This window comes from Lontra canadensis, unplaced genomic scaffold (assembly GCF_010015895.1).
Source record: "Lontra canadensis isolate GAN:19392208 unplaced genomic scaffold, GSC_riverotter_1.0 scaffold98, whole genome shotgun sequence".
NCBI classification, from domain to species: Eukaryota; Metazoa; Chordata; class Mammalia; order Carnivora; family Mustelidae; genus Lontra; species Lontra canadensis.
The window spans coordinates 2,753,451-2,766,515 of NW_022631092.1; the positions used below are offsets into that span (position 1 = coordinate 2,753,451).

At 43.7% G+C, this 13,065-nt stretch overlaps 1 protein-coding gene across 9 annotated transcripts in view; it reads right to left on the bottom strand.

The window, feature by feature from the left end:
- Nucleotides 1–13,065, bottom strand: part of UNC79 (unc-79 homolog, NALCN channel complex subunit) — a 238,462-nt gene that overhangs the window by 75,485 nt on the left and 149,912 nt on the right. For 6 of the 9 annotated variants that reach the window (XM_032837360.1, XM_032837355.1, XM_032837353.1 and 3 more), the window contains 5 exons: nucleotides 10,033–10,319; nucleotides 7,823–8,005; nucleotides 7,083–7,245; nucleotides 4,435–4,584; nucleotides 2,613–3,848 (listed from right to left, as the gene is read on the bottom strand). In XM_032837360.1, the coding sequence (XP_032693251.1) occupies nucleotides 2,613–3,848; nucleotides 4,435–4,584; nucleotides 7,083–7,245; nucleotides 7,823–8,005; nucleotides 10,033–10,319 (2,019 nt within the window). The remainder of the gene's footprint in view (nucleotides 1–2,612; nucleotides 3,849–4,434; nucleotides 4,585–7,082; nucleotides 7,246–7,822; nucleotides 8,006–10,032; nucleotides 10,320–13,065) is intronic. The other 3 variants (XM_032837359.1, XM_032837357.1, XM_032837362.1) reach the window with 1 other exon arrangement.

Consider the following 13,065-nt stretch of genomic DNA (forward strand, 5'->3'; position numbering starts at 1 on the left):
GGCTGCCCTTGTTGCTAAAGACAAGGTCTGCATTATGACTATGGGAATGAATCACGGAGGGTGAAGGATAAAAACAAAGTCACCAGAGAAGATGAGTTCAAGGAACTGAGAAGCTAGAGCTTCAGAGGGGTCGTCCACTCTAATACTGGAGTCAGTAAGAATTCAGGCAGAAACAGTTTAGACAAGAATGAAAAAAGAGCCAGGAGTCAAACTGTCACCAGATAATTGTCCTCAGGGGTCAGTAGTATGAGATTCAGAACTGGATTTTTTTTTAAGATTTTATTTATTTATTCGACACAGAGAGAGATCACAAGTAGGCAGAGAGGCAGGCAGAGAGAGAGAGGGGGAAGCAGGTGCCCCGCTGAGCAGAGAGCCCAATGCGGGGCTCGATCCCAGGACCCTGAGATCATGACCTGAGCCGAAAGCAGTGGCTTAACCCACTGAGCCACTCAGGCGCCCAGAACTGGATGTTTTTAGAGACAAGGTGGGAATGTTCTAAAAGGGGCAGCAGTGAGCAAGGAAGGGGTCTACCCCTCACCCAAGCCCAAGGGCACAAGGCAGTGAGGAAAGCAGGGTCCCTGGGGGAGAGCTGAGTTTCCGCTAGACTAGGGCGTGAAGGGAGTCGTCAGAAGAGAGAGCATATACGGGATTTTGCTCATGAAGGACGGAGGAAGAGTTCAGTAGTTAGCGTAAAGTAGGACGAAAGTTCAGAACAGAAGATGTGCAGAGCCTTATGGAAGTTAGAAGAATGACCTGGGCCTTCCTTCAGGGACTGACATGAACAGAGGGACGTGCAGTGTAATTGGACCTCGTGGCTCAAGGCAATCAGCAGCAGCAAGGCTCTGAGTTTGGAAGGACCAGAAGCCGTAGCTGTCTGGGCCTCCCTTTACTCTAGCGATAGAGGCAAGAGGGTCTAGAGAGGCCTGTGTCTTCCTCTGAGCCCAGGCCTTCTTCCAGCACCAGTGAGGGAGGGACGGTAGGTCAGTGTGTCTGTGAGAGCTGGGACACGATACAGATACAAAACTATTCTGACAGAATCACATATATTATAAACATTTTAAAGACATATTATCATAATTATCAGATGCTTTCCTCTTGTTCTGATAGTAAGTGTATTAATAGGAAACCAATCTCTTCCCCGGTAGCCTGGGGAACAATCTGACATAGGATGGATAAAGGAAGCAATACACATACACACACACACACTACGACCTATATACCGTGCACACCCACTCTGTAGACCCTGGATGGTTTCTTATGTATCCACCCTCCAGACCTCTAGAGTCTCGAGGTCAGCGCTCTCCTCCATCTATACGTAGACATTTTCCTGGCTCCAAACCATAAAAAGGTATTCCGGTTTCCCTAGAAACCGTCTTAAACTTTGTTATCACCAGGTTCTTCTTCTCCCACCTGCCTGGCTGGAGCACGACCCTTTCCAAATATACCAACATCCATTCAACAGATTTTTCCAGAACACCTGCAAGGTACACAGCTCAATGCTAGGAGGGAGAGAGCCGCTGAGACTCTCAGGGGATGCCCGGGGCAAGTAAAAGATCTGAATCCCTTGTCTTGGGAGTTGCTTTTGTGTGGAGCAGTGGGAGAGGAAGGACTAGAATCAGGACAATCGTCCTGGCCCTGTGACTGTCTGGTCATGGGACCAGGCACATCACTTCCTTAGAGCGCCTGTCTCTTCTCACAGAAAAGGATGGGTTTTCCACTACAGGTCTCCAAGTCTCCGAGATCTTTGCCAGTCCTCAGCAGCTCACAGGCTATGCACCTACTACACTGATCATTTCAAGACAATGTCATTTTTTCTAAAGAATCACAGTCTTCTTTTTCTTTAGATCTGAGCTGACACAAAAAGTGTTGAGATCAGCGTCATGGGAATACTGCAAAAGACCGTTTGAGGATGTATCGGCTTGCTGCTTTTTCAAATTATCTTTTTTAAAAACTGTGCCTCCAAGCAAAGGTGAGAAATGAGAGCTGAGGCAGGAAATCCATGAGCTGTGACAACTTCGCCATCAGGCGGTGCCCATGGATAAGGGTCTAGGTGGCAACTAGGGTTTTTTGGACACACAATGTCCACCAGACTGCTGACATTCGGTTAGATTCTGTCATCTGCTGTGGACCCCACAGGATTATAGTCGATTCTCAACCATTCCAAGCAATTTTTGCTTTATTTTAGCCCTTCATGTCTGTTCCCTTCTTTGGACAATGTATCAACGTTGGCTAAAGTGTGGAAAAACAAAGAAGGCAGAAAGAGTTCAAATTAATGACTTTGCTGTTTGAGGAGGGCTGAGATGGTATCTGGGCTAGCTTGATAAGAATTAACCACTGCCTCCTAGTGCCGAGGATGGTCAAGGATGGATCGTTAAAGGTTGCGAAGCAACAAACACGGAAACGTTTATGGAACCCGTAGAACCACATCTGAACCCAGCACGCTGCGGTAAGCGGGAGGGTTCAGAGTGACTCTGAGGCGATTATAATGTCACTCTCTGACATTATAAGATAGAGAGCATATAAGAGCGACGCATACTCAGTGCGGAGACCTGCATGAGAAAGATGCACAAACCTGCGCGTGAGGCTGGGAGGAATAAGGGGGATGAGCTTACCTGGGTCTTTCTGTTCTCCCAGCTTGTCCAGAATGTTGAAGGAGATGTCCAGATACTCTCTCTGGATGGCACTGACAGCGATCTTGCGCTGTTTCCTCTGCCTGGGGACAATCTGGATCTTGAATTCGGATTCCTCGGCTCCCTCTTCTTCCGCCTTCCTCTCGGGATTCTGTTCTGTGTCCGACTCGGCGCTGGTGTCGGGCTTCTCACTTTCCGCCGGGTTCTCGGCATCCTCTGGGACTTTGAGGAGGACGGTTTTTGCCCCTGAACTTGGCACCGGCCCGCCGGGCTTCTCCTCCTCGATGCTGGGCTCAGGGTTGTCGTCCAGGGACCCCTCCGGGAGGGCACAGGACTTCTGGAGGAGGTCTCGCTTTTGTTTAAGCGTGAGCGGGCTGCCGCGGGAGAAGTCCTGGGACTCCTCCGGCCTCGAATGTTCTTCGGAGTCTGCGGGGTCTTCCAGAGCAACACGGGCGGAGCCCACGGCACCTGCTGACTGGTTATTTCCTGAGCCCTTGGAAGAGAAGTCTTTGGAACAATCCTCCACACTTACGTGCACGAGGGGAGTTGTGCTGAGGCTGAGGACCGAGGGGGGGCTGTGGAGGGGAGGAGGGCTGTGGAGGGAGGGAGAGGAGGGAGCGTTTTTACCAGAGGCCCCAGCACTTGCCGGCTCCCCGGTCTCCTCTTCCTCGTCGCTCTCTACTATGCGGAGCGGGGGAAGAGACTCGAACACAAGAGAGTCGCTGTCAGACGTGGAGAGCACCGAGTGCTTTTCAGGCCCCGAGGTGGAGTCGGAGGACAAATCTATCAGGTCTAAATCCTCCTTGGGAGCAGGCTTGAGCGGAGAATCCACTTTGACCTCAAACGTCTCCATGCAGTTCAACCTGACTTCGGGGATCACCGGCCTGCGGGTTTCTTGGAAACTTTCCGCCGCTGGGTTCTCGGGGCCTTCGGGGTTGTCAGGCCTCGCAGCAGAGTTCTGTCTGGGACGTCCAGGGTCACGTCTCTGCATGACATAAGCAGCATGGGCGGGAGGCTTATCTAGGTCACACCGGTCTATGCAGGACTTCCTTCGGTGCTCGTCTAACGTAAACAAGAGGGAGTCTGCATTCCCTATATCAAGAGATTTTTGTTTTAAAGACCGCAGCTTTTTTTTCTGAACGCTTTCTTCTCTCACACAGTGTAGAATGCTGTCTTGTAACGCACCCGTCTCTCTATAATCAGCCGGCTCTATCTCACCTGATTGAAACAGAAAGAGCTAGTACTATTTTACTTGCAGATGCCACCACGTTTTCCCCCCTCCTACTTGGGCATACGACTGGCATAAATCATGATCACAATCCCAGCTCCAACAGGAGGGAAGAATGACTCTCTGGCCAAGTATTTTGGAAAGTTCCTTCTCATTTCAAAAACCCAGAAAACTCTGGAATGAGAGAACCCGAAATGGCAGTTTAAGATCTTATTTCCAAAATCAGGCTTCGGGATAATTCCTCAGCTCTATTCACGTGTGCACGGGAGAGGGGGACTGCTTTGGGGCTGAGGCAGATCTGGGAAACTGTATTCAAATCGTGTGGAAGAGAAGCAAACATTTTGCAACAAATCAAATCAAGCAATGGCCCTCTCAGACAATCATGACGTTAATGATGTATCTGTCAAGTCACGTATATATATAAGTGTGGATATATATATACTGTTTGTGCATACATATATATAAAATCAACGGTATTAAAATGTGTAGTAACATAATAAAATCAAGATTTCACCCCAAACAAACGGTAGAGTACAACATTTCTGCATAAAATTACTAAGAGGAAAAAATTCATACTTCTCTGCACATTCATCTCAACCGGGTGATATTTCACGGTTTTGCTGCCGCCTATCCTTTTCAATCTTGCAAAAAAAGTTTGAGACTCTTTATTGCAGGGTCCAGTAGGTGTATCATGAATATCAGATTCATCAAAAACACTATCTTCTTCTAATTGGGGAGAGAAAGTCAAAATTACACTTGGGAGGTTACTCTCTCTTAGGCTGTGTCTACACAAGCATTTCAGTGACAGCGTGAGGGAACACAGTCTGGGCTGGTTTCTACACCAGCTCAAGTTCTGGCCATGGCTTTGGTATTTCATCCGGTTGTCCAATTATCCGAATGTTGACAGAGCAACCTGTTACGAGGCTGCCTCTCGTTTTCCATGTGACCACTGGGCAGCATTTCCAAGAGAGGCATCTCGGTATTCCAAGAGGGCCTCTGGGGGATTGGGGGGATTTTTCCAGTGCTCTTAACATCGGGTAACACACACATTTCGGGGATCTGCTGCATGCTCCTTGAACATGCCCGCTTTGGGTGAATTTTCAGGCTAATTTGGCAAGGGAAAATTAAACAAAATGAGTCACGCTCGCCCTTTCCAAAAATAGACATATACCTTCCTGGGACGTGAGAACTGGCATAGACACAGCCTAACAGTACATGCACCTTATACTTTGTGAATGCAAAATACTGTACTCTACATTTGGTAATGAAACACACAACACACAGAAAAAGCTTAGAAAAGCCACTGGTCGTTTCAAAAGCTCCACAAATGATTATGGACTGAAAGAGTAAACGAAGGAAAAAGAAAACAGAAAATCACATTCTCCCCTATTAGAGTTAAGACATTCCTCTGTGGAGTTTGCCATGTGCAACTATCACGCACCCCAGAAAGATTCTCTGACTCTGAGGGTCCCGAAGCTCCATACACAAGCCCGTCACGTACAGTGCCTAGCGAGATTCCTGCTGTGTGCTCTTTTATCCCGATTTGGGCCACTTTTAAACCAAAGATAAACCCAAAAACACATTCGTGAGGAAGAGGTTGCTATGTTGCAACCCACAGAGGTCACTTAATACATGTTTTCCTCTCATCCTTTGGAAAGACCAAAGCCCTGTACAAAGCAGCAAATAAATAAATAAATAAAAGGCTACAGAAATGCACTTCATACCACAGTAAATGGAATTAACCTATTATTCAAGGTGACTATCACTGAAATCATTTGGCCTATTTGATGTCTACCTATATGACAAAATGACGCTTGGGCGTGATGACAACTACGTAAGATTTCTTGAGTACTCAGGGAGTACAAGGGGAGAGCCAGATTTCAAGGACTGATCCTGTCCTAAACACAAGACTCTAAACTAAGTGAAATCTGAAGCAGCAGATGATAGATAAAGTGATCCTACTAGTCTCGTCTTAGTCAAATTAAAAAAAAAAAAGAGTGTTAATGATCAAAATGATACAAAATCCCTGCTGAAACTTCTGCAAAGATGACAAAACCTATCAAGTTCCCATGTTTCTAGGCAGATACAACACAGTAATGTTTTCTTTCTTTATGTCCTTAAAAAAAAGGAAATAGTCCCTTTTGAAAAATTGTTTTTCAAGAAAAGAGTTATGTGACTTTCATGACATGATTTTGAAATAATTCTCAAAATGTCCTGAAGGAGAGATGGAAGGACTTCAGGATGGCTCCTCCCCTTCAGAAAGGCTCATTCGAGACTCACCCGGACTGAGGATATCTAGAGTTTAACGGAATCTATCCCATTTTCCAAAAACTGGGACCTAAGCTGGGAGACAAGATACTCTTCAGAAAGGATTTGAATGGTACCAGAACTTACAGTTCCATCTATGGCCAGATTCTTGGACCTTTTAGAACTACATGAACACTAGCTCCAATCTATCCTAGTGAGATATTTCCAGAGCAGTCCTACCAAGTCAGAACACCACAAAGGGTCGTGGGGTGTTTGACTTTCTCCCAGGATTGGATTAGATGATGTCACCTTTTACAAGTCTAGACTTGTGACTTACACTAAAGATACACACCTTGGTTTTCAGCTCTCACCTGAAAACATCCAGGCTTGGATTTTACTCTATCTAACGTTTTATTCACCTGCCTCCTTTGCAGAAAAGCTATCGATATAAAAAGTGTTGATACTGGAAATAATTTAAACCTATGTTTAAAAATGTCATCTCAGTTGCCTTAAATCATTTTCTTATTGACCAAGGAAGCTAAGGAGAAGCAATTCAGCAAATTTGGACTTCGCACCAAGTTCAGGAGCAAACTAGAGACGACAAGATCATGGCTCCACCGAGTGCCGACTGAGACTTTATTTACTTCATCGCCCAAAGCAAGATGCCTCCAACACACAGGGAAAGGCTTACAAAGGCTCCTTAGCCAAACAGCACACAATTTTTTTTTTTTTTTTACAAAACATTTCTTATGAAATGGGGTTCAGAAGCATATCAACTATTTCTCTCGAATGCTCATTTAAAAAATTAAGGCAGTGGCACTCATGGGAAAGTTGGAACAGTAATGAAGACGGAGGCGATTTTTTTGATTCCAGAATGATATCTGGGGGCACTCTGTTATCTCCTAAGAAAAACATCGTACAGAAATGTATTACGTATTCAAGCTAAGTTCGGGATGGAATTGAGGCATGTAAAGTACCTTTTTCTTTCTCGCTGTATCTGCTTACGTTACTGTTGTCACTGTACAGAGGCCCTGCCGTGGCATGGGGCTTGCAGCTGTGATACTGAGCGTTGAGTGTATTGACGGTTATGTGAATCAGATGCAGCAGGACCTTGCTGATATCACAGTCTCGGTATGGATACTGCTCAAGAAAATGGAGGGAGAAAAATACCAATGGTTATTTTGAAGGGTAAGTTTTTCCAGGTGATCTTGCTAGATACTTTCCTTGGTATTTCTTGGGGATGAAGAGAATATACTGAGAAGCAAAACCAGAAATTTTTATCATGGCCTTATCAGGACAAGGGACCGTGGTTCCTTCCTCTTGCACCAAACCACGGACGGCAAGGAATGCCCAGTTCGCAGTTACAATTCCTTTTAAGAAAATTACCTGGCATAAACATCTGGTATAGGAATATAATTTTAAATATCTTCTTTGCTTTCTGACATTATTATCCACACACAGATAAAATATGAGATGCTGAGCATAAACACAGATTGTTGATCTCAAACTCCTACAGCTCATAACATATGCTGGAGTGGTCTCTGTTGCTGTCGATTTTCCAATGGCCCTTTACTTCTCAACGCTAATTTTACGTAGCCTGATTTGTCCCGTGAAGGTCAGATTACTCTCCTACAAAATTCTCAGTTTAGATCCCTTAAGTGTTCTCCTCTCTAAGAGAATGATTCTGGCCCCAAAAGGAGTGACCGTTGGAACTCACCTTGTAAAGGATGACAAGCAAGGCCTTTAACCACATCTGCCGGATGTGAGGTTTTAGGGACCAGAGGGAACAACGAGGTGGCTGTTGGAAATAATGCCGTAGTTGAGGACAAGAGCAGTATTTGAGCACCTGAACCACCAAGGGGAGAAGGTGTTTTCCCAGGTTAATGTTATAGTCCATTACCTGAAATAGGAAAAATATTAATAACTGAAGGAAAACTACAGAGAACACTCATAAACCTAAAGGAAAATGTGACCCATCCAAACAACAGGCAAAAGCTGGACAAGGCATCTCACAAAATGTGGACAGTAATGGCCAGTGACCCTAAAGGGGGAAAAGTTAAACTTTACAAGAAATAAAAGAAAGTTGCCAATTAAAATCATTTTATCCACTTAATTATCTAATTATTTGATTTATCTACTAAATTATCCATGGGGAACAATATTTTACTAAAATGTTCCATTGAACTAGTAACTAGAATTAAACTAGAATCAATGAAAACACCTACCATTGGTCATCACTGGGGGAAATGGGCATTCTCCAATGCCACTGGCAAGAGTATTACTCAACACACCCTTTCAGGAGGGCAATTCACCAATATCTATTCAGAAGTGAGAAAAAGTACATAGCCTACAGTACAGCAACTAAATGTACCCTCAGGAAAAAATCAGACAACTGTTCCAAGATGTATACGTAAAGATATCCAGCCTTATAGTCACCCTAAATTGAAAATAACCTCCATGTTCAACAATATAAGTTAAATGAAAGATTATTTGTATGATAATAGGACACTATGTAACCATTAAATGGGATATGATACAAATTTATTAACATGATTAACTTCATAATCAATCTTAGGCTTAAAAAAAGGTTACCTGTATTTATCAATATGTGTAATACGATCCCATTACTACAGAAAATGTGTGCACACGCATACACCTGTATATATGTGCAAATGAATGTAATCAATTTGGAGCCAGCAATAACATACTGACACCGATATGTCAGTCACTCATTTTGTGGGCTTCGTGGCGATTTGAATTTAATTTTTTGCTTTATTAAATAAATATGCATAATGTAAATACAGAAAGAGAGAGGTGAGGAGAGAAAGGAGGAAGGGAGGGAAGTTTGGTATCTTAGATGGCACATCGTCTCGTCATCACAAGCAGCTGAGTGTTGGTGGTAAACCCTCCAGCACCAGCACCAGCAAAAGACTACTATGTAAGGATTGCTCCTACTTGGCTTAGCTGTGTTCATTATGTTATAATCTATTTGAGCAAGTTGGTAACAGAGACCCTCACTGAGCTCCTCCCATGAGACAGGCACTGATTAAATGCTCGGCAATGTGTCCTCCCTAATCTTTCAAAACAAAAGTCTTTACCAAAGAGCAAAGAGCAGAGAATACTTAAGGCCTCAACAGATGATAACAGTGGCAGAGTTGAAATTCGTATAGATTTCTCTCTAGCCTCAAGTTCTACACCCTTTGCAGACAGACTGGCGTAGCGCTGGTCCAGTTAGCCATACAGAAACCTAATAACTCATCACTTCTGCTCTTGCGTTCATATCTCAAATGAATTCTCACAGTGCTGGGGACGGGCAGGATGTTTGTTGCTGAGCTGTCTGGAGTGGAAAGAAGCTGGGACCAAGCAACATGCGTGTCCACCATGGGGGAAGTTAAGAGTTAAAGCATGGTAAGCGCACGCCGTGCTGTCAACGACAGCGGCTGGGAGAAGCAAACACGTACAAAGCCAATGACGGTAACATGACATGAAGAAAGTTGTATGATCAGCTCAGCTCTCCACTTGAAGCCAAAAAGGAGAGAAGATTAAAAAAAAGAAAACATAAAAGTTCTACACTCTCTTATTGTTTAATGGGCAGAGTTTCAGTTTAAGATAATGAAAAATTCTAGAGATGGATAATGATTCCAGTTACATAATAATGCAGATATACCTACAAGCCACTGAATTACATACTTAAAAATAGTTAAAATGGTAAACTTCATGTTAGGTATATTCTACTCACTGCCCCCCAACCCCCAAAGCCCTATACTCCCTATTGGTCTTCCTCATGTTATATTCCCTTCCACATGAGCCTTCCTAATAAAGTCACTTGCACAAACCTTTACACAGAACCTAGGTTGGCTAAATGGAATTTAATGACTTACTTCTACCAAAACCTTAACGATCTGACTCCTGGAAGCTTACACTTACTTGGGCAATTCCTGCAATAAATGCATTAAAGCAAGTTGACAGGCGCATTTTTTGAGGTGCAATCATGAAGCAACCTTCCTGTTGGTCATAGCCGAGCAAGACGTACAGGTGCCGCTTGACCGTGTTGAAGGCCTTCGCGCTGCTGATGTCTGACTCAGCGCTGCTCTCATCCTTCGCCATAAACTTCATGAGCACTGTAATCAGCTGGTGGACAGTCTGGTGGTCAATCCCAGCGTCTTCTGGGAGCAGGTCCTTGATGGTGTTGTCATTCTCAGGAGACTCTTGTCCTGTCAGTACAAGAAAGGTCATCAGTGGGTGGCTCCCTCCCAAAGGCGCTCACAAGGAAATCTCACTTATTGATAAAACACCATCCCTTCGGCTTCCACTAAATATTTAGAGGGTCTGTTCTAGACCAACGTGAAGGCAAAAATGGTCTACTCAGCAAAGCATTAATTCAGGGGTGAACATTATTATTTCATCAACAACCAACTAATTTGGAAGTAATAAGGGAATAGAAATTTTAAAAGGCACTATAAAGCAAGGTTCTCTTTGGAAGGCAAGAAAAATACTTAAATAAATTTGTACTTAGCGATTTTTAAAATATCTTGGCAAAGTTTTATCTTCAATGATAAAGAGAAGTTTCCCTTCCAGATTTGTCCAGTAAGCACATAAAAATTACCACAAAAATAATATTCTAACATCCACTGAGCACAAAAGCATACACTGAGTTCTTGTGCTAAAATTTCTCTCTCAGTTTAGGGGTGTCTAGGTGGCTCAGTCAGTTAAGCATCTGCCTTCGACTCAGGTCTTGATCCCAGGGTCCTGGGATCAAGCCCCGCATCAGGCTCCCTGCTGAGCAGGGAGTCTGCTTCTCCCTCTCCCACTGCCTGTTGCTCCCCCTGCTTGTGATCACACGTTTTCTCTCTGTGTCAAATAAGTAAATAAAATCTTTAAAATATATATATTATCTCAGTTCAGTTATGTTCATAAATCAGCTGGTGGAAAATAATGTAAAGTTTTCTTTTCCAAATCCTGAGATATTAGCAATGAGTACTCTATGAAAGATATAGTCAAAATTACAAATAGCAAATCATAAGTCCTGCTGTATGTAATGAGAAACATATAAGGGAGGGGACAGACAGAAAGAAAGAAGCATGAGCTCTTAAAAACAGAAAAATACCACATGAAGGTGAGCTGAAAGTTTACATGGACAGAAAAGAATACCTTAGCCCTTGATTTATTCGTAACCTAACAAATAATTGTATCACAGCAGCTCCCTGACTTTGGCTTTCTCTCTGTTATTTGTCAAAGTCAGAAATTATACCCTGTCTCTGTTTGTTTTTCTGCTTCTTCTGATCTGGTTTAGTTTAGGACTCTTGCTGAAGGAAAGGGGAGATCTACTCTTCTCTGTTTATGTTTGGGGACTCATTCCAAATACCCTTCACATCCTAGTCCCTTCTTTGACAGGCGACCTCACACTTTCTAAATGGAAAACAAGATTTTTGCCTGGTGGCTTAGATGACGCACCCAGGGTTCTCATCGCTCACCCTGCAAGGAAAATTTCTGCTAAACGATGACCGGCTCTGCTTACCAACCATTATAAACCGAACCGGGACCATATCATATCATGCTTCTTATAATATCATGTAATTATGGCATGAAAGATACGAGAAGGAGATAGGTAGTAATTTATATCCATTAACTCAACTAATTTGGCAAAACCCCAGTCTTCCAGGACACAGCCAAGAGAAGCAGGATAGAAGAAATGCTTCTGGGGACTGTGGAAATTAACCGTCTCAAGGCCAAACAATTTTCTCTGGAGCAGTGGCACAAAGGTACTGCCAAATTCAGAACTTACTAGTTTCGAACAGTATGTGAGGTAACAAGCTTGGTTGTGTAGTTCTCCCCAGATGCTCCAATTAATGTCCGTCTGTGCAAACGTGATAGGCTGAGGAAGGATCATTATCCATCTCTAGAGCAACAGAGTCAACTAAGTCTCAGGGCCTCTCATTTAGGGGAAAAGTGTCTGATGAACTTCAATACTACCCTAGAACATTCACATTTTCTGTCTCCTAGTCTCTGTATGAAGAATAAATGTGGGCAACGTACTCTGGGGTAGCTTTCACCCCAAATCATTCATATAAAGCCTAAGGACTTGTTTATTACAGTGTTCCACATGCATAGATGATAGCGATCAACAAATTGAAAATACCGTTACTTATGAGGCATGTATCAGCCACCAAGAGAAAAAGCAATTTATGTGGAACACCCTGTTTTGCCAAGAGCCCAGAAATGTGAAGCACTGCTGCATATTATAATGAAATTAAATGTTTGGGATAGAAGATCAGACCAACAGCAATACCTACGTAAATCCTCATAACATAAAATTTTAAAAAGTTTGGAGGACTATTTTTCCAGCATCGAGAAATAGTCAGTCTTGATTCCTTTCTTCTCCAGAGTATTACTTTACAGCTACAAGGAGTTATTGCTTTGGGCAAGCCTGGGCCAAGAATGAGACAAGTGTGAGAATGCAGGCTCCCTGCAGGGTTCAATGTTACCGCAGCAGCAAGGGCTGGCTGTTACAATGTAGCTTCATTCCTCCATGTGTCTCTGCTCGGGGTGGCAAGGTTTAACAGACCTGGCAGCCCTGTCCTGCTCAGCCACTGCCAAGTTCAGACTGGCTAGATTCCAAGGTCCCCACGTGAAAAATGGAACTAGGGAGCATTTGGGAAGGAGCTGCCCCTTTATTTTATAGCCCAAGAATCCAGGGGCCTCAATACAGAAGAAGGGAGCTCCAAAAAAAGCCCAGCTAAGTCATTGGCTCCTCATTTCATTCTATCCTAGTTCAGGTGTAGAAAATAAATGATCAGGCTTCATCTTTAAATACTTCAAAATTCTTCTTCCCATTGCAAGTAGATGTTTGTTTAAAAAGTATACAACCTGGGGCATCTGGGTGGCTCAGTTAGTTAAGCATCTGCCTCTTGATTTCGGCTCAGGTCATAACCTCAGTGTCCCGAGACTGACTCCTGCATC